The sequence below is a fragment of the Stenella coeruleoalba genome (assembly GCF_951394435.1).
Source record: "Stenella coeruleoalba genome assembly, chromosome: 7".
NCBI classification, from domain to species: Eukaryota; Metazoa; Chordata; class Mammalia; order Artiodactyla; family Delphinidae; genus Stenella; species Stenella coeruleoalba.
Window position 1 is genome coordinate 119,388,481 of NC_137153.1, and position 19,387 is coordinate 119,407,867.

A 19,387-nucleotide genomic window follows, 5' to 3' on the forward strand; every position below is an offset into this window, starting at 1 on the left:
CCCCGGGTCGGAGCACGCAGTCCTTGGGGAAGGCTGGGCCTTGCGCCCCAGGTCTGCCCGGGCACCGTGGACCCGCAAGGAGCGTGGGGCGGGCCGGAGCCGGGGTCCTGTCGAGCGCGGGGTCTGGATACTCCGCCTCTCGCACCCTCCCTGCACAGTGCCCGGCGGCCGAGGAGGTTCCCAGCCGTCCCGCGGGAACTCGCCGGGAGATGGGGACCGTCTTCACCTGCGGCCAGTCCAGCACAACCTCCCGCTGTCCAAAAGTGTTTTAATTTTTAAACATTTGGCTTAGAAAGATTCCATAAAGTTAGGCAAATCTGGAGTCTTAATTTTAGATGCAGCGTACTGGGGGGCCTGAAGTCGGGGGTGGGGGTCAAGGAGCAGCCCTGGTCCACGCGGTGAGCGTCGGAGCGTTACAACGGAGCGGCCTTAGAGAACCTGAACTCCGCAATTTGCCGATGAAGCCCCAGGCCCGGGGTTTCATCTGCCTGGAAATCTGCCCCCCACCGCATTTGGGAAAATGTTGGCGCCGAAGGCTACTGATCATCGGGTACCCGGCACTGCGGCCCCAGGAAGTAATGCCTTATTATCCCGGCTAGCCTAGGGCCTCGTGGCTCGCCACGGAAGGTTCTAGAACTTCGGACTTCTGCCCCCACAAGCCGGCGGTGGGCGGCCTCCGGCCCAGGAGGCGCGGCGCCTTTAAGGGCCCCGCCCACCCAGTCAGGTGACCGGACCGTCGCTTAGCAACAAGACGCCGCGCGGCCCCTCACGGCCCCAGGGCTGAGAAGCTGTTTCCTGCCCGCTCTTTCTTTCCCACGAAACTCGGGTGGACAGAGGCGAGATGTCCGAGGAGGACCCCCAGGGATGCGCGGAGCAGGAGGTGCCCAAGGCCAAGTCCCCGCCGGAGAAAACCAGCGACTACTACCGCGTGAGCGAGGACCTACCGGCCAGGTTCAACAACCCGGCTTGGTTTCGGGGCTACAGGTGAGGACCAGGGAGTCCGGTCAGGGTCCACCTGGCATACAAAGAGGAAAGAAAGGGCTCCTGGTCTAGCCGCCAGCCAGGTGCCCAGCTGGTCCTGCGCTCTGCGCAGATGGCCCGTTGTGCAAGAACCCCCAGGCCCCCTCCCGGCCCCCAAGTCAAAAGCGGGGTCAGCTGTTAACCACCAAATGAGCGCGGAGGTGCTGCCTGCGGCTTGCGACTCGCGGGTGGAGTGAGTGGGCCTCCCGCCAGCGAGGTGGGGCGGGGTTTGCCCAGGGGAAATCACACAACTCGGGCTGATCCCAGCAGCACCCTCTAGGGCGGGGTCAGTCTCCTCTCCTTTCTAGAAGAGAGGACCCGTCCGCCTGAGGTGCATGGCGACACCTCCATCACCAGGCTGCCGAGGGCCGTGGCCTGCCAGCTGTTCCAGTGCGCTGCAGCCTCTTAAGACACAGCTGGGCAGGCTGTGCGTGCCTTCCCTGCTCCCCCCCTCCCCCTTAGTCCCTCCACGATCCCACAGAGTTGGCTCTGTTAGCATCTTCATTTCCCAGGAGGGACATCTGGGTTGTAGAAAGACAGATCCCAGAGTTAGTATGAGGCAGAGCTGGGGTGTCTGAGCCCACAGCCACTAGTTAAACTGCTGTACCAATAGCATCAGGACTAGAGACTGCAGGAACATTTTCTCCTGGAGGCTCAGAAGTGGAGGGACCCCCCCCCCACCATGGGAGGGCATCCCCTTCCATCCCAAAGGGCTGGCCCCCGCGAGTGGCAGGCCTGGAGGCTGAGTCACAGCTCCCAGCCTACCCACCCACCCAGGAAATGACAGCATGGGCCCAGGTCCCACTGGGGCTGAGGGCCAGCACTTGCCACCTGGGAGTTCTTTAGGGCTTTGGCAGAGGTCAGCAGAGGGAGTCAGGGAGGCTGAGCCTGCCAGGGAGGCCAACTCTGCACTCGACAGGAGCCCAGGTTCACGGCTGCATCGCCCATCTGGGGCATTTCCAACAAAGCTCCACCAACCAAATATGTTAAAGCTGTGGCTTGGGCAGAATTAAAACAAATGAGTGGAAAAGAAAGTATTTTTCTCATCTGCTAGGACCAAGGAGCCCCCCTCAGTGTACAGGACCAGCAACCAAGCGTATGGGAGCAGAGCACCCACCGTGCACGAGATGCCGGTAAGGAGGAAGCAAAGAAAGGTGCGCAGGTGGGGCATCTCTAGGAGGAGGCTGAGACTCCAGATTTCTCAAAAGAGCAACACATCAGGACGGGGAGGTGCAGAGAGGCCCGCAGTTCCAACAGCACCAAGGGGGAGGGCGCACCTCAATTCCTTTTGGGACAGGGCAGGGTAGAAATAAATGAACGAATGAGTTTAGCAATGAAATGATTTAAAGGATGAATAAAGGGCATGTAGTCTTCCTTACAACATCCCAAAGGGCTGGCCCCATTCACTCGTACAACCAGCCGACTCTCGTAACCTAATGCAGTAGGTTTTGAGGCAGATAAATGAAGAACTGCCTTCTTTTTGGAGTAATACCGTATTTTATGAAATATTTAACTTGTGATCTTAAGAGACAGCACTGGCTGATGAAAGCACCGGTTACAAAAGGGCCCCGGGATCTGTGCACTTTTGGGGAACCTGACCCCTCTTTGAGATCAACCTCACATGGCAGGGAGCCTCCTAGAACCCCCTGATGCCCCTGCTGTGTCCAGGTGAAGGGCAGATGGACCAGTGTAAGCATCCCCTGGGTACCCAAGACAGGAGGGCCTCCCATTTTGGGGCTGGCAGTGTTGTTGTTTTTCTTCCAAATTATTCATGTTAAAAGATCATGATAATTGCTTATTTACCTGTTTTTCATGGGGGATAGAGCTTTTGTGAGAAGATTATTTCTCTAGAAAGTTCCTAGAGCATTTAAAGGTCATTCTCCCAGGATCAAGGGATCAGGTATTTCCACGAAAAAGACCGACACACTTACAAACATAGGTCCAGATGTTTTGCTTTTATAAAAAAGGCCATTTGCTGGTCTTATGAGGCAGTGGGACGTGAAGCACCGAGGTTCTCCGGAGGCAAGTTTAGAAATTTTTCCTGCCGCTTATCGACCTGCTTTATCTGGAACCTGGTTTCCAGTTTCCTGACCTGAGTGTGGCCGCGGGACTCAACCAGCGGCACGCAGTGTTTCCTTCCCACGTGGGAACAGAAAATAAAAATGCATTCTTTGGGTTTTAGAAAATATACTGAAGGAAACTATTCTTAATGACACTGTAGTGGTGGATACATGTCATTCATTATTCATTTGTCAAAACCCAGCATGTACAAGGCAAAAAGTGGACCCTACGTACAGCGTGGACTTTAGTTAATGACGACCCGTCACCATTGTCTCAGTTGTTCTAAATGCACTGATGGGAGATGTGAACAGCAGGTCAGCCGTGTGTGCTGCCGGGGAGGCGATCCGGGAACTCTTCACTCTGCACAGCTGCTCTGTAGACCCCAAGCTGCTCTAAAAAATAAAGTCTATTTAAAAAGGCACTGGGAATCCCCTGGCAGCCCGGTGGTTAGGACTCCGCACTTCCACTTCAGGGGGCACGGGTTTGATCCCTGGTAGGGGAACGAAGATCCCACAAGCTGCAGGGTGTAGCCAAAAATGAAACAAAACAAAACAAAGCACAAAACAAAAACAACCACCACAAAAAACAAACAAAAGAATGCACCGAAGGCCGTTTCTCTTGGTACTTGCTTCCTGCCAAGGAGACAAAACATCAAATGATCTACTTGACACGAGGGGAGCCTAGAACAGGCCACCTGTCCCAAGTGTACTATCTGCTAGTGGTCCAGGCCACTTCTGTCAGAAACCTCGAGGTCACCTGGGGATGCTGTATTGCTGAAATGACTCCTACCCCTGGGTGCCCGCACACACCAGCGGCCTCATCTGTGTTCTCACTGCACCTCCACCTCGCTAGGGCATCCCCTCCCCAGACCCCTCGGCTGGGGGGGCCTGGCCATCAGAATTGTTTTAAAGCTCTACAAGGGATTCTAATACCCCATCAAGGTGGAAACCTACTGATGTTCTCTCTTTTCCACGGAAGAGAAAACTCAAGTTCAGAGAGGTCCAGTAACTTGCCCTAGTTGTACAGTTGGCAAAAGCTGAACTGGGAACAGCTTTGGGCCTGACCCCTTGTAACCATATTCAGATGTGGCAATGCCTTGCCCAGGTGGCCCCATAATTGATTCTTCTATCCATGTAATAGTGAAAGGAGGCACCATTAATCATTATTCCCTGACATTAGGCAGAAATTGGGATGGTTGGGGCCAACTAGGCCAGCCATCCTGCCCACCCTGGCTTCTCTGCTTCCTAGGACTGGAGACGACATTTTCTTACAAAATAAGAATTTAAAAACATTTTCTTACAAATTTTTATTTTTCTTCCCAAAATACCTAATGACTGATTGCTCAAGAGTGTTATCATGTATCACTAACCCTAGTGTCCCCTTTTCACTTCCAGAAGGTATTTTATCCAAATTCGTATAAATTTTCGAGACAAGTTGCAGCTGGTGGAATGTTCCAGAACAATACTTTCAACGTCTCCATGGAGAAGAGCATTGTGACGGGTCCGGACAACTACATCACCTTCTACGACCGGCTCAACTTCCACCCCAGCTACAGGGTCAGCAAGCCGTCCATCTGTGACTGAGGGGCCTCCCGGCTCTGGCGGAGATAGTCGGGACAGTTGGCAGCCGTAATCTTTGATAACTTGCCCAATTGTAAAGGAACAGACTTCACTGCTTTCCCTGAAAATATTTTTCCCCTCTAGGTTAGAAAAATTTGCAAACGGGGCTATGATGCCCTACTTTCTCTGTTTTACGTCTAGATGAAAAAGAGCTAATGGCTTGACTTTCCATTAAAAACCTTGCCATGTCCCCAGTCCCTGACTCAGGTATAATCGATGAGTAGGGCGGTGGGCATGCCGGGACCCCGATCTCAGTCTGAAGGCTGGGAACGCCCGAGAGCCCCACCTGCATCTCTGGGAGCCATTTTTATACTCATGACAAACTACGCGTGGTTTCTGTTCTCAAGCACCTGCCGAGCCACGGAGGGAGGGTAGGATGCTCTGCCTGGGTGTGGACGAGGGCTGGGCGAGGAGGCAGAGGGGACCTCAGGAGGAAAGCTCCAGGCGGGACCAGGCGGGAGGGCCCTTACTGGCCCTGACCCGGGCCAAGCTTGGAGTGATATTGAGCACCCGCTGGCCACGAATGAGGCGGGACAGAGGCGGAGTCAACAAGTTGGTGACTGCTGCTTGTTGCTGAGGGGTGAGGTGTACGTCGGGCTTCCCCGCTTGCTGTTCATTGTACCTCTTCAATAAAAAGTTTAAAAAAAATCAGGCGGGGAAGACCATGTTTTTCTCAGGTGGGGGTAATAACTACACGAAGTGGATTTCTCTTTCCACGTAGTTAGTTCTCAATCAATGTTTACTATGATGTAGAGGGTCCTCAATAAGAAAACATTTTCTACGACAATATATATCTTCCAGACATAGATTCCTCCCACCTTCCTTTATGACAGCTCATCACAGGAAACCCGGAAGGTGTTGGAACCAGACAGAAGAAATCGTTGTTACAGACCACCGTCGCTACCTTCCTTACAAAGGTTTTTACCCAAAGAGATTTTACTCACATATGAATTGGGGAGGAAATGAAATACCATGACCGGTTATTTCTTCATTAAAGACTTATTATTACACAAAAGTAAACATTTCAGCAACATTCTTAACGTTCAGTTTGGGGTGGAAATGGTTTCCAGAGAAAATCAATCTATTATTTGAATAGAAAAGGTACAAAGCTGCATCTGGAGCCAGGGTCTATGTCATATCCTTCTCCTTAGCTGGAAAACTAGCACAGACTCCAGGCATCACACTGAAAACGCCTTTTTTTTTAAAACAACCTTTCATTAAAAATACCAAAATCCTCAGAATGTTTCTGTATTTCTCCTCTGTTGAAATAAAAAAAGAAAAAGAACAGCTGATCAATCCAGTTTCTAAACTCACTGAAAAGGACAAATCCCTTCCTCTGAAGCTGGCTGGGAAGCGCAGGGGATCTAGGGGAGGATGCAGCGGTCAGGCAAAGTGACGGTTTCCCCTCCAAGCTAGACCCGGTGAGCACCTGCACTCCCGGAACAGGACAGCGTGTGTAGGTCAGAGCCCGGGCTGGGACGGTCAGTCGAGCTGACATCCACAAACGAAACATGCCAAGCACGCCAGTGAGCTTTATGAAGTTAATCCTGGCATCAAAATCAGGCATTGATGTGTGTTAATTGTCATAGCCAATAACCAATATTTCTGTATCAGTTGCTAATGAGTTAATGGAACGTTAGACTCTGTACCTAGAATAAATGTCTGGAAAGACGGACAACCGAAGTACCTCTGGTATAACGTACATGCCTGTCTTCCTGAAAACTCACCCACCATCTCCGGCTCAGGCTCCCAATTCCCACATGCTCCTGGCGCCTGGGCCCCCGCGAGGTACCATGCTCCCCTCCACTTGTCTGTTTTCACGGTTTTTGAAGAGCTTTGACAGTGTCACCTCATCTGATGCTCACGCCTGGGGCAGGTCTTGCTGTACCTCCATCTATGGATGGGAAAATTAGGGTCCAGAGGGGGTGCCCTGCAGCAGGTCCTGGGCTTGAACCCGCCTTGGGGGGGTCCTGGGAGGGGCCAGGTCATCAGAATCTGACCCCATAGACACACCCTAACTTCCTACCTGTTTGCACGAGTCATATACGAACTCCAGCGATTATCATGAAATTTATCTTTTTAACCTATTTTCAAACTGGAATCTTCATGTGTGAGGGAAAAATAAAAGAGTTTAGATTGACAGGTCTAACCCTAAATTACAAGAACATGCCTTCTGTTCGGCATTATAGCACACAGAATGGGAAGAAAATGACACCCATCATTCTTCTGACCTTCGTACTGAGTTCTTTTGAAATCTTAAATCCAATCAGAACAATTACGGGAAAGGCGATCCAAAGAGGTTAACAAAAACCAGTTTCCACAGGTTATTAAATAAACTGCACGGCAATTCCAGAGAAACTCTTTCCCCATCCACGAGTAGGTCTTTTCTTTATCTGGCCTCTATTCCACTCTGAAATGAAACATTGACGAAGTTCCACAGCACTTTACTAATCACTTAATTTAGCTGCTGAGTTGGCTTAAAACCAGTAACTTCTTACTCTAAAAGTATATTTTCATTTGTCTATTTTTCTTCAGTGATATTTAATCTTTTATTTAGTCAATTAGAATAAATGGTTTCAAATACCTAGTAAAATGTGTTGACACTGGGAAAAAAAAATCCCTCTGCTCAGCACACAAAACACCAGAAATCTCAAAGCTTCTGCAAATAATATATTTCCCCCTCCCCGTCCCCTCTACACAGTCCCTTAAATTAATTTCAAGGAGAGAGGAGGATCAAGGTGGTAATACTTTTTATATGAGCAGATAAAGTGTTAGTATTTCAGTTGAGGGCCTGGTTTCCCACTGCGAGTGCGTCACAGCTTGGGAAAACCTGTTGATAACTTGGATTCTGAGCAAAAGAGGAAGTTCAGAGCAACACTTCGCGATTTCTTAAATTTTATTTATTTTTGTCTGCATTGGATCTTTGTTGCTGCGTGTGGGCTTTCTCTAGTTGTGGCAAGCAGGGGTTACTCTTCATTGCGGTGCGCAGGCTTCTCATTGCGGTGGCTTCTCTTGTTGAGGAGCACGGGCCCTAGAGCACGCGGGCTTCAGTAGTTGCAGCGCGTGGGCTCAGTAGTTGTGGCGCATGGGCCTAGCTGCTCCGCAGCATGTGGGATCTTCCAGGACCAGGGCTCGAACCCGTGTCCACTGCATTGGCAGGAGGATTCTTAACCACTGCACCACCAGGGAAGTCCATGACTCTTCTCTTTAGGAAGACCCTCTCCTTGATGCGGAGACGTGGGTGGTGAACATTGAACACTAACCTCCAGGACTTCCCCCTCTTCCCCCTCCCATCCTATTCTGCTGGGACTTCTGAAACGGGCCCATTCTTTCCAGAAAAGGGGGCAGTTCCTGCAGCGACACAGTGACCCCAGGATGACCTAACCCAGAGCATTAGACACCTCAAAAACCGGGTCTCTTGGGGCTTCCCTGGTGGCACAGTGGTTGAGAGTCCGCCTGCCGATGCAGGGTACACAGGTTCGTGCCCCGGTCCGGGAGGATCCCACATGCCGCGGAGCGGCTGGGCCCGTGAGCCATGGCCACTGAGCCTGCGCGTCCGGAGTCTGTGCTCCACAACGGGAGAGGCCGCAACAGTGAGAGGCCCACATACCGCAAACCCCCCCCCCCCAAAAAACAAAAACAAAAAAACGGGTCTCTCCCCCTTCTTTGCATTAGGTGAAATGAACCTGTGGCCCCAGGTACATAGACGCCCACCCCCTCCCCATTGGGAAGCAAGAGGGGCTCTTTGGTTCGGACTTATCTGTAGGTCTGAGTAATTACAGCTTGATTTGGTAACACACCCTCGCCGAGACTCTTCCTACAAGTGCGGGCACACGTGCCATCTCATGCAGCAGCTCCGGGGATGCTGTGATGCAGGGATGCAGGGTCGGGCCCGGATCATCGGAGGAGCTGTACCAGGGCTGCAAACGTATAGACAGCCATCACTGAGGGACAGTGCTCCCGTCTGCCCCCCACTGCAGCCCCCTTTGCAGACAGGGTGCGGGGGGACCTCGGACCTTGGCCCCAGTGTGTGCCAGAGTTGACCTAGGATGTTGGAGAGAGGGAAAGCAAAACTCTTTCACGCAGCATGGCTTGTTGGCAATCCAGGGATGGGCCCGCACGATCACGTTTACGTCCAGTTTGTGAAAACCAGGCATGGCCTGCACTGCCAGGTAAGCACACAGACTGGGGCTAGGGAGGCAGGGGGAGAGGAAGGTGCAAAGGGTCTGGGGGAGACTGGGATGGGCCGCAGGAGCAGACAGGTGCTCAGGACTAAATGCACGATGGCACAGAACACTGGCAGGTCCTAGACATCGGGTTCTCACGTCAACATCCTGCAAAGGCCACTCTGCACAGGACAGACTACATCAACTGATTTGTGAGCAGTGCCTGATTTATTAGCATAAAAAAAACCAAAAAACAAAAAATCCAGTTCTTATATACAAAACAAGCTGATTTTTGTTTTCAAGTGTTAAAAGCACTCCTTCAAAATTAAATGAAATTTAAAGCATGGATTATTGTTTTTCCGGGAAGCACTTAAGTGAATGAATATTCGACAACGGAAATAGCGGATGCACAGCGCGTAGGCACCGGATGGTCACAGAGTCCACAGGGCCTGCTCGTCACAGCATCTGACCCAGCGGACACTGACTGTGGGTGCTGGCACACGTCCCCATTTGGGTACAGAAGTGAATTCCTGCTAAGACCTGGGGGGGGGGCACAACATGTAGAACATTCACTTGCACATCAGAATAACAACTTCAGCTGCAAATTAAACCTTGCTCCAGGCCCATTGCAGCTACTGATGAGTTGTCACAATTGCGGCAGCCGATCAGTTTGCTGGACGATCGCGGGTAAACGTCAGCGCTCAGCCTCACGTGTGCAGGTTCCCACCTGCCTCTTCTGTAGCTGTGGGCACCGCAGCAGCCTCAGAGCACAAGGTATAGGATGCCACGCTCTTCCCTGTGTGCGTGGCACCGCCGCTCAAACACACCGAGCACGGGCACGCCCCTGCTGGTGGTGCACAGTCCCAGCGAGCCCAGTTCCCGGAGGGCGGTGGGCTTTGTCCTCGGTCCTCAGGACTCCGGGCACCAGAACCCATGAAGCAGCCGCTGCCTCTTTGCTTTGCCCAGATCAGGACAAGGGCATTTAAAACACACGGGCTGCCTGGTACCTTTTTAGAGCTGTGACTAAAAACGAAGGACGGCAGCTCCTGTATAAAAATAGGTTTATTGAGCCGGTAGCATCATGTCATGATTGAACAGGACTGGACGTTAAACAACACAGGCTTCAGGCGTGAACTGGTGACCGGCCCTGAGATCTCACTCAGGACTCCTACGTGCAACTGGCATGGCCGGTTTGCTCGCTGGCCATTGTGCTTTGAAACGCTTTTCCAATTGAAGACATGCTCGGGCCTCTTTTACATAAGAAGTGCTGTCCAGGGGTGTCCCAACCAAGACCGCTGGGGCGCTCTGGCACGTCTCAGGCGGGGCACCAGCTGCTGCCTTCCTCGGGCCCGAACTGTGGCCACGACTGGCCACGGCCACCAGCGCTCAACCCCAAGTGCAGGGACAGTCGGAACCAAGTGTTTGCTGATCTAAGACTAGTGCGGAGACCACGGAAAACTGCCCCGAGGGACGCCCTACAAAATCCAACAATGGTATTCACCAAAAATATTTTTTACAGCACTTTAAATAATTTACAAAAAGCCTACAAAAATTATATTTACCAGGACACATCTGTTAAATAAAAACATCCTTTCGCGTTAGTGTACATATATACAGGCTGTACAGGGGCCTCCGGGGCTCCGCCCTTTCATCAGGAGTGTGTGGCATGTGGGGACGGGCACACACATGCTTCGCCCACACTTGCCGCGGCCAGGAGCGTGCTCACAGCTGGAGGACGGGGCCCTTGGCCAAGAGGCTGCCGCCCTCCTCCACAGACGCATCGCTGAACTCGCTGGCATCGCTGCCCAGGACCTCTTGGTCTTCATCGTCTCTGTCCACCCCCCTCCGCCTGTACCGCAGGTCTAAGATGCTCTCCTCCGGCCCCGAGTTCCTCCTGTCGGGCAGACTGAGCCCTGCCTGGGACTTCCTGGGCGGCCAGCGGCCACCCTCCTGCTTCACCAGCAAGTGTGAGCTTCCGAACACAGGGCCGTGGCCAGCCTGGGTCTCTCGGAAGGCCGAGAAGGATGCGCCCTGCAGAGGCAGGCTCAGGGGGGGACTGAAGAGGCTGGCCTGCTTCCCCCCCCAGGAGACACTCTTCCCGAAGTGAAACAGCTGCGTGGAGAGCAGTGGTGAGAAGCCGGCAAAAGGCAGGCCTCTCTTGGGGTCCACGGCGAGGCTGGGCGAGCCCCGGGCCTGGCCCTCCAGCCGCTTCTCTCTCTGGCCCCTGAGGCCCCCTTTCCACGCCGCCGCGTCCCTGCCTTTCGTGCTCAGTGCCCAGGTGCTCTGCAACCGGCTCTGGGGGGAGAAGTCAGTCCAGGGCAGGGCGAGGCCGGCCCGGAGCCTCCCCTCTCGCTCGGCGCCTGGGGTCCGTGCCAGTGAGCTCCGGCTCTCTGCCCGAGCGCCAGCCTCCATGCAGCTCGGGAGCTGAGCCAATGCGCTTTCCCCCGCGGCAGCCTCGGCCCCCCTCGGGCTCTTATCTTTGGGCGCATAGGCGGTTCTCCTACTGGCTGGTGACCCTTTGGCAGACGCGGTCCCGCTGGCGCTCCTGGGCGGCACCAGTTCGCATCTGGCCAGGGCTGCAGGGCTGCAGGCCTGCTCGGCGCGGGGGCTGCTCCTCCCGGCCGGAGCGAAGGCTCTGCCCGGGCCCCTCGGTCCCTCGGCCGGCTGCAAGGGCCCCCTGCACCTTTGGCTCCGAGTGCACATGCCAGGCTGAAGGGCCGGGCCGGGAGGTAGCACTTTCCGGCACGGCAGCTCTGGCTTGCCCCCATTCCCCGTCCCGAGAGCGGTGGGGCCCCCTCCTTGAATTTCTGATCCGCTCACGGACTCCTTGGCCTTTTCGGCCAAAAACTTCCTAATCTCCAGTTCAATGCTGTCATCGCTGTCTACGGAGCTGCTGTCATCAGACAGGGAACTGGGGCTTGGGGCCGGACCACGCAGTTCACGGGCTTCCGATTCACCAGAGAACAGGCTCCTTCCTGCGGCTTGGCCCCTGGACCGGGGAGCCGGGGGCGCGTCCTCGGCTGCCATGCCGTCTGGCTTTGCTCTCACCGCTTCTCGGCAGAGGACGTGCGAGGGTCTCCCCGGGCTCTCTTTTCTGGACTTTGAGAGGCAGCTTTTCAGCAGATGTGGGCTTCGGTCTTTCCAGTCTTTCGGGAAGCCTCCTACTTTATCCAGGAACTGCGTCTCCGTGGTGCTGAACCTGACCCTCTTCTTGCAGCCGGCTCTGGGGTCCTTGCACCTCTTCCGGAGCCTCCGCTTGGACCGCAGCAGGTCCTTGATGGCCGTGTCCAGGTCCTCGTCACTGTCCAGCGAGCTGCTCTTGTCCTCGGAGCTCTCCTTCTCATCCACGCGCCTCGCCTCGGCCGCCTTCCCGGGGCCTGGCAACACGGTACCCTGCGTGACCGGGGCCCCGTGCTCATCACCCAGCACGCCCGTCCTGCAGGGGAGAGGCTGGCCCCAGGTCTCACCCTCCCTTCCCGGGGCCTCGCTGGCTTTCCCCTGGCTGGGCTGCGCTCTCCCCTGGCTGCGGTCGGCGTCCCGGGCGCCCTCCTGCGCCTCGGCCGTGTCTCTGGTCCTCTTGGGCGTGCACGGCCGCACGGCGGTGCTGCCTCCTCCGCGTTTCCTCTTGCAGCTCAGTGACAGGTCCGGCGTTTTGGAGGCCGAGGCGCTGAGGCCGGACGGCAGCAGCGGGCTGTGCGCCGGTGGCGGGCACGTCTCCGTCCTGGGCAGCAGCCCCCCTGACTGCGCCTTCAGAGCCAAGAACGTCCGGATTTCCTGTTCGATGCTGTCGTCGCTGTCCACAGAGCTGCTGTCACCGTCGGAGCAGGAAGGCACGTCGTGGGGATACAGGAGTGGGCTGGTGGGCGGGGATCTGGTGCCGCCCTCCAGGGGACCCGGCAGGATCGTTTTGGAAATGTCCAGGATCGCTTCAGCGCACATCAGCTCCGCGGATGTGTCTGCGCGGCACGGGGACCCGTCCACAGACTTGCTTTCGGCAGCTGTACTTCCTGGAGGTGCAGGAGCCACGGTTTCCCTGGGAGGCCTGGAGGGGTGGTCGGGGTCCAGGCCACCCGGGCTGAAGTCCGCGGCCTTGGTGGCCACCGGCTTCTTCTTGCCCGGGGTCTTCCCGTGGCCTTCGAGCCAGGTGCTCTTGGTGCAGAGGCCCGTGCCGTGTGCAGGGGGCCCGGGGCCCTTCTCCTCCGCGGGCAGGGCCCTCTGCGGCGGTTCGCCACCTGCCTCCTTCCTCTTCTCCAGCTGGTACAGCTGGATGGCCTCCTCGATGCCATCATCGCTGCTTGAGTCGACCGCCTCAGGCACCAGGGCCGCGCTCCTGGCTCGCCTTCCCCTCTTCCCTGAGCCGGTGCCCCTCCTGACCCCGACTTTACCAGGGGCTGCTTCTGCAGGGCGGCCCGCAGCCGCGGCGGGCTCAACGGTGACCTTGCACCTGGGGCCTCTGGGCAGCGCGCCAGCCTTTGTGGACCTGGGAGGCTTCCGGAAGGTGAACTCCTTACAGGCGCCCGCCAGCTCCTGCTGGTGCGCCTTGCCCGTCGGCTCTCTGCTGGATCTAGACGCCGACTGGGCCAAGCTGTCAGCGGGGTCTGGTTTTTTGTCCGCAGGAACGTCGCATTTTTGGGTTTCGTGCTGCCTCTTCTCACTTAGGAACTGTTCGATCTCCGCCCGGATGCTCTGTTCGAAGGAGTCCTCACTGCTCACACTGAGCGGCGAGGCAGAGCCCTGGTCCTGGCCGACTCCGCTGTGGCTGCCGGGGACACCAGTGGGGCCAGCTGCAAGGTCTGGGGGGCACAGGGCGGTCGGGGTGCCGCTCGGAGGCGGCTCTGGTTTGCATCGACCGGCTGCGGGAGGCCGGGCGGCCCCGCTCTTGGCCTTCAGGTACTCCTGGATGGCTTCCTCAATGTCGCGGTCCACGGAATCATCACTGTCCGAATCCAGCACCAGGGGGCCAAGGTCCGCGGCCTCCTCCTCCCCCTTGGGGTCAAAACCAACAGCAAGACCACAGGCGGCAAAGGTGGGGCTGGTAGCCAGCCTGGTGCCGCGGCCCCTCTCCGCTCTCTGGCTTCTCTGCCGGCCATGCTCGCCACTCATGCCCAGGGCGGCCCCGTCCCCCTGAAGCGTGCTGATGACCGCCTGCACCTTGGCGCTCACCGCCGCTCTCGGGACGCCCTCCTTCGGCTCCGAGAAGCATCCGGGAAACCTACAGCTCCCGGGTGGGCCAAAGGCCTCCCATTTGGACGGCAGGGCGAGCACAGGAGGCGCATTCATGAGATACATCCTAGCCGACGGGACGCGCAGAGAGGCGGCACTTTGCTTCTCTGCCTGCTTCACATCCTGGAGAAGGCACGCCGGGATGGCGCCCTAGGTCAGGTCACGGAGAAGCGGTGGGCCTGGTGAGGGTCCAGCCGGCCGCGGGTCCCAGGGCAAGTCACTCACGCCTCCCGGGTCGCATCTCCCTTGGCTGTAGACGCAAGGCGGCCACGAAGCTTCATGAGAAAACGCTTCCGAGCCACCCGCAGCGAGCTCGCGGAAGCTCACACGAGTGTCCTTTCCCCGTCCCTCTGTCCATCTTCTCCGGGACAGGAACAGAGGTTTTATTTACCTCCAAAAGTTGTCAGGAGGTGCCAATGAGATAAAGACTCAGTGCTCCTCTGCAGGTGGAAAAGAACAACTAGTATGAATCCAGGTTCAGTGAGACGTCGTGGGTAGGTCCAACCTTGACGCGAATCAGCAGCTCCTGAAATGAGAAGTTACTCAATGGGAGCATTTAAACATTTATCTCCCTAAACAACTTTAGAGACTCACTTATACCAAAGCCTCTTTATTTTACTTATTTATTTATTTATTAATTATTTTTTTTGCGGTACGCAGGCCTCTCACTGTTGCGGCCTCTCCGGACGCGCAGGCTCAGCGGCCATGGCTCACGGGCCCAGCCGCTCCGCAGCATGTGGGATCTTCCCGGACCGGGGCACGAACCCGCGTCCCCTGCATCGGCAGGCGGACTCCCAACCACTGCGCCACCAGGGAAGCCCAAAGCCTCTTTATTTTAAAACGTCGAATGTATATTTGCCAGATGGTCTCACGGGACCGTATGATTATTTTTAGGTAATTAATATAGAAGTTGCCCCAAACACAGTAAGGCGCCCCTTTTCACGCTGTGTGGTTTCTCCACAGCTTTTGTATCTCAGACCAAATGTGGCTGGGTCGGCAGAACCACTGGGATAGTCTTGGGGACACTTTGAAGAGCTGCTCCCAACAGCCTTTACACTACAGGTCTGGGACCACCACCGGGGAGGGGAACATAACGCAGGCTGTACACAGCCAATTAGAGAGACGCAAAATACATCATATAACTGTCAGCTCTTAACATGTTTCTCTGACCTCTCCCGATCCCCTGCAAACTGGAATGCAAAGTAGCCGAGATGCAAGAGGAGAGCTTGGCAGTGCTTGTGGAAACAGGGAAATCGAGTTCCAACTCCAAACAGTGCCGGGCAAGGCGGTCACCACCCTGGGGCCTTGGGGGGTGGCCGGAAGTGGCCTGTGTGTTTGCTTTGCTTCCCATGCAGATCCTTCTCCCCCAGGAGCTTCCTTCCTGACGAGCACAGAATCCTGTGTTTACACACCACAGTCCTTTCCAGGAAAGCCTAGCCCAGCCACCTAGGCACAGACGTGCCCAAACAGGTGGGACCAGCAATTAACCAGAGGGCATGACCAATTCAGAAGGAAGTCCTCTGCTATTACTACTTATGCTCAGAAAGTGAGACTCTACAATGTAAAAGAATTTGCTGCCTTTACCTGCGATTCTCTTCAAGTCCAGGTTCGGCGTGACGTTTGCAGAACGGTTCAGGGATTGGGTCTTCGTCCCCCCACCTCTACGCTGTAGCATCTGGTGCCCACTTTTTAAACGGACTTTTGACTGCCAAGATTAAAGAGAATCAAAGACCTAATTCAGAGGCTGAAACTACAGCTGGTAAGTATTTGGGGGGAAAGAAATCACATTAAGGGCTCAAAATTCAATTTTGGAAGAACTTACCCTGAGGCCAAATACAGTTAACCACAACTAATTCCCAATTCTCCTGGGCCATCGGTCTGATCCTGTAGGATGGTGACGGCAGGGAACATGGGAGGCTATTCATCAGTCCTCAGATGTGAGCACCCATAACAGTCCACGATCCATCCCACAGCACCACCCTCCAGGGAGATTCCCTCCCAAGGGCAGTGGGGAGCAACAGTGGGGAGGCGGAGGGCTCTTTCCCTGGGCTGCGCCCACCTTGCTGTGGTCATCATTCAAGCTGCCTTGGCAAAATGACAGCGATTACGAGACATCTGCATAGGCCTTGAACTGGGAAGAGTCTAAATAAAGAATATTAACTTCTTAAACAGCACTGCTATCTGAAAAAGTGGGCCCAAGGATGAACCCAAGCTGCAGTGCTTTCCACTCCAGGTAGCAGAGTGGGCGGAAGGAAAAGCGCTGCTCTTTACCCATCACCTTGACCATGTTCACAGCTCTTAAATGACTATGGAGAGCTCGGACTCCTAGTGGGCAGTTTTCTGAACTGTCAAATTACCTAGCGCAAGAATGAGGTTAAAAATTCAGACAGCGTCTCCAGCGACAGCTTGTGGCTTTAAGACAATCACCCACAATGAGATGAATCATTCTGGAAAACTCCCCGACACTGTACTTGGAGAGACTGTGGGCTGAAGCCTGGGGGCTTTCGCTTTGCCAAACTGCCACCCTGCTCCTCGAGAACCCGGGGACCAGGTCTGGAGGGTGGCTGTGAGGACACCCAGCCCTGCGCCCCAAAGCCATGTGGTGCTATAATTTGAACAGTGGAGGAGGGCACCTGGGTTCTCTTCTCAGTCTAGACACCAACCTCCAGGAGGACAGAACCTCGCTAACGCTCATCCCCTGGCCAAGTCCGGCTCCCCGCACGCGATGTGGCTTCGCCATTAATGCTGAGCAGCTCCAGCCCTTCCCTCCCAGGCTGGACTTTCCCCAGGATTAGGGAGGTGAGGGTCGGGATACAAGGCCCAGAAGGAGGGCCCTCTCTGGAGGGCCAGCCTGAAGTGGGCGTGCGCTGGAATTCCGGCCCTGGCCCGCGGAAGATGAGACTTTACAATACGGCAAGGACGGCTCCCCAGCAAAGCTGCAGGGCCACTGCCAGTGCCTAGGGGGCCGGAGGCCAGGCGAGACCCTCCCGGCTGACCCTGCCCTGCTCTCTGCTCCCGGCCTGGGGGCGCTCACTCCCAGCGCAGCCTCTGCCAGGAAGGATCCCGGCGCCCGGAGAGGCGACCCGGTTCTCTGGCAGGAAGGGGTCGGGCCTCCACGCAGGGCTGCGCCCGGGTTATATTCTGGGCTCGGTGGGCTTGGGGGCGAGGGGCCCGGTGACCCTCCGGGAAGCTGCACGGGGCGGGGCGCAGGGCACGATCTCAGCGGGAGGGCCGGGCCCCGGGCCCTCGGCCGCGCCGGAAGCTGTCCCGCCGCGGGCCCTCACCTGCGCCTCACCTGGGCCCCGCGCCCGGCCGGCTTCGAGGAACGCGGGCGCGCGCAGGCGGGGGTCCCGGCCAGGAGCCGCCTCTGAGGCCGCGACCCCCGCCCTCCGCGCCAGCTAACTACCCGGCGCCGGGCCGAGCCCGCCCCGCCCGCCGCGGCCCCTACCCCGGAGGCCCGGCGCCGCGGTGCGGCCTGCATGCCCGCCCTCCGGCCAGGCCCCCTCCTCCCACTCGGCCCCGCACTGGCCCCCGCCCCGCGCGCCGCGTCCCGGGGAGGCGGCGGGGTCCCGGCGCGGAGGGGCCGGGCCGCCGGCGCCGGGGGCGCGCGCGGGAGGGCGGGGCGCGCGTGCGCGGGGCGGGGCGGCCCCCGGAGCTCCCTCCCCGGACCTACCGGCGGCGGCGGCGGGGCTGTGGCGGCCGCGCTCCGGAAGCCGTGCCCGGTGGCTGGGCATCATGGGAATGGCACGGCCGAGTTCCGGGGGAGGCGCGCGGCCCGGCCGGACCCCCGCCCGGCGAGCGCGCGCCCACCTGCCGGCCGCGCTGCGGAGGAGCCGCGGGCGCCGCGCGCCGCCCCCGCTCCCACCCCGCCCCGCCCCGCCCCGCGCCCGCGCCCGCGCCCGCGCCCGCGCTCGCGCCTGCCCAGCCCGGAGGCGGCGCGAGCTTCCAGAGACGCCCCGCCCCTCCCCAGCCTCGGGCCGGACCCCGAAATGCGCCCGGTGCGGTTGGAGTGAGTAGTCGGAGTGATGTCTGACCCCCCAGCCCGCTCCGGCCAGAGGCTGGGGCCCTCCGGTGCTGTTTGGGCGCCCTCTCCCCTGGCCCCCAACTACCCCGGGAGCGGGGGTCGTGCGCTGAGTCAGTGGCCGAGTTGGCAGACGCCGCCCTGCCTCCGCGGTCCCCGGTGGGAAGTTCAGGCCGGGAGGCGCACAGATGGGCTACTTTGTCGTGGATGATGTTACTGTGGTCATCAGCAGTCCTGTTACTAGAAGCTCCTACACGGCCAGCGTCCGCTGTGTGCCTAGCACCGTGCCTCCGGCTGGAAGGAGGTGGTTCCTTGCCTTAAGTCTGCGCAGAGCTCAAGTCTGGCTCCCTGGAAGCAGCGGGTCCCTCTTTGCCCCCCTTCCCCCCAGTACCCCAAGCTCCAGTGCTGCATGGCCAGCCTTCTTTCCAGGAAAGCTGCCTAGGCCTCCTGCTGCCTTTGCCCAATGCTTCTATGTGTCTGCGTTTCCTACTTCACCCCAAGCTTCGGGATAAGGAACCTGAGGCTAAGAATGGATAAACAGCCCGCCCAGGGGCTGGGTCCTGCAGCAGGGAAGCTCGGAGGCAGCCTCATGTGTAGTGGAAACCCAGGACTTCAGAGCCGCAGGGGACCTGGGAGAGCAGAGCATCCCTCAGTCGTTCAGGAGATGGTCACTGAGCACCTGACCGTGTGCAGGCCCTTGGCCTGGCCTTGGGGGTCTGTGGAGGCCGGGGTGGAGGCTGGGGCACCCTGTGACTGGCTCCATAGGCGTACCTTCAGCTGGGTTCCAACAGGAGGAAACAGATGTTAAAGACACATCTGTCCTGGGCGTTTGGCCTGTTTGGGAATGGGGAGGGAGCATTGTCTTCCAGGAACACCCCCACCCCACCCCCCCACCGCACAGTAAGACAGGTTCTGTTTTCTGGTCTCTTCGCTGACTGTGTGGCCTTGAAGTTCTTTCTGGTTTTGTTTGATTTTTCTAACAGTTCAGAGATCTTCACCGGAGGCTTGTGGTGTCCCACTGCTACTCAGGGTGCTAGGGCTGGTGGGGGTGGAGCCCGGGCAGCGGGAGGGACAGGTCGAAAGCAAGACACGAAGACTGTCCGTCTTTCCATCCCTACCGGCCTCCATGCCCCTGACCCAGACGTATCTCGGGGTGAACTGGGGTTTCGTTTCCTGTCTAAAAAGTGCCAGAAGTTGGACAGGAGAAAAAAGTCAGAGGCTTTTTCCTGCAGGAATGAGAAGGGGGCTATTTCTAGCCTTATCCGCCTAGGGAATTT

General features: G+C 57.2%; 2 protein-coding genes across 3 annotated transcripts; one reads left to right on the forward strand and one right to left on the reverse strand.

Moving 5' to 3' along the window:
• The first annotated feature begins 22 nt into the window (after positions 1-22).
• Positions 23-5,319, forward strand: PIERCE1 (piercer of microtubule wall 1). Its single transcript, XM_079925884.1, has 3 exons — positions 23-984; positions 2,075-2,153; positions 4,476-5,319. The coding sequence occupies exons 1-3, from the start codon at positions 842-844 to the stop codon at positions 4,662-4,664; spliced, it is 411 nt and encodes a 136-aa protein (XP_079782010.1). The 5' UTR covers positions 23-841; the 3' UTR covers positions 4,665-5,319.
• A 3,763-nt stretch (positions 5,320-9,082) lies between these two features.
• Positions 9,083-17,898, reverse strand: PPP1R26 (protein phosphatase 1 regulatory subunit 26). Of its 2 annotated transcripts, XM_079926316.1 has the most exons (4): positions 16,149-17,570; positions 15,912-15,973; positions 15,674-15,794; positions 9,083-14,615 (listed from the first exon to the last, which is right to left on the reverse strand). In XM_079926316.1, exon 4 carries the CDS (start codon positions 14,153-14,155, stop codon positions 10,589-10,591), a length of 3,567 nt encoding a protein of 1,188 aa, XP_079782442.1. In that variant the 5' UTR covers positions 14,156-14,615; positions 15,674-15,794; positions 15,912-15,973; positions 16,149-17,570; the 3' UTR covers positions 9,083-10,588. The 2 variants fall into 2 exon arrangements, with proteins under 2 accessions (XP_079782442.1, XP_079782441.1); XM_079926315.1 differs by lacking the exons at positions 15,912-15,973; positions 16,149-17,570 and adding an exon at positions 17,763-17,898.
• Between the last annotated feature and the right edge of the window lie 1,489 nt (positions 17,899-19,387).

Bases quoted from the DNA above. Each gene is read 5' to 3' on its own strand.
- PIERCE1 (XM_079925884.1), top strand. From the start codon at position 842: ATGTCCGAGGAGGACCCCCAGGGATGCGCGGAGCAGGAGGTGCCCAAG. The intron at 985-2,074 runs GTGAGGACCAGG...CTCATCTGCTAG, and splicing joins GCTTGGTTTCGGGGCTACAG to GACCAAGGAGCCCCCCTCAG. The intron at 2,154-4,475 runs GTAAGGAGGAAG...TTTCACTTCCAG, and splicing joins CCACCGTGCACGAGATGCCG to AAGGTATTTTATCCAAATTC.
- PPP1R26 (XM_079926315.1), bottom strand. From the start codon at position 14,155: ATGTATCTCATGAATGCGCCTCCTGTGCTCGCCCTGCCGTCCAAATGG.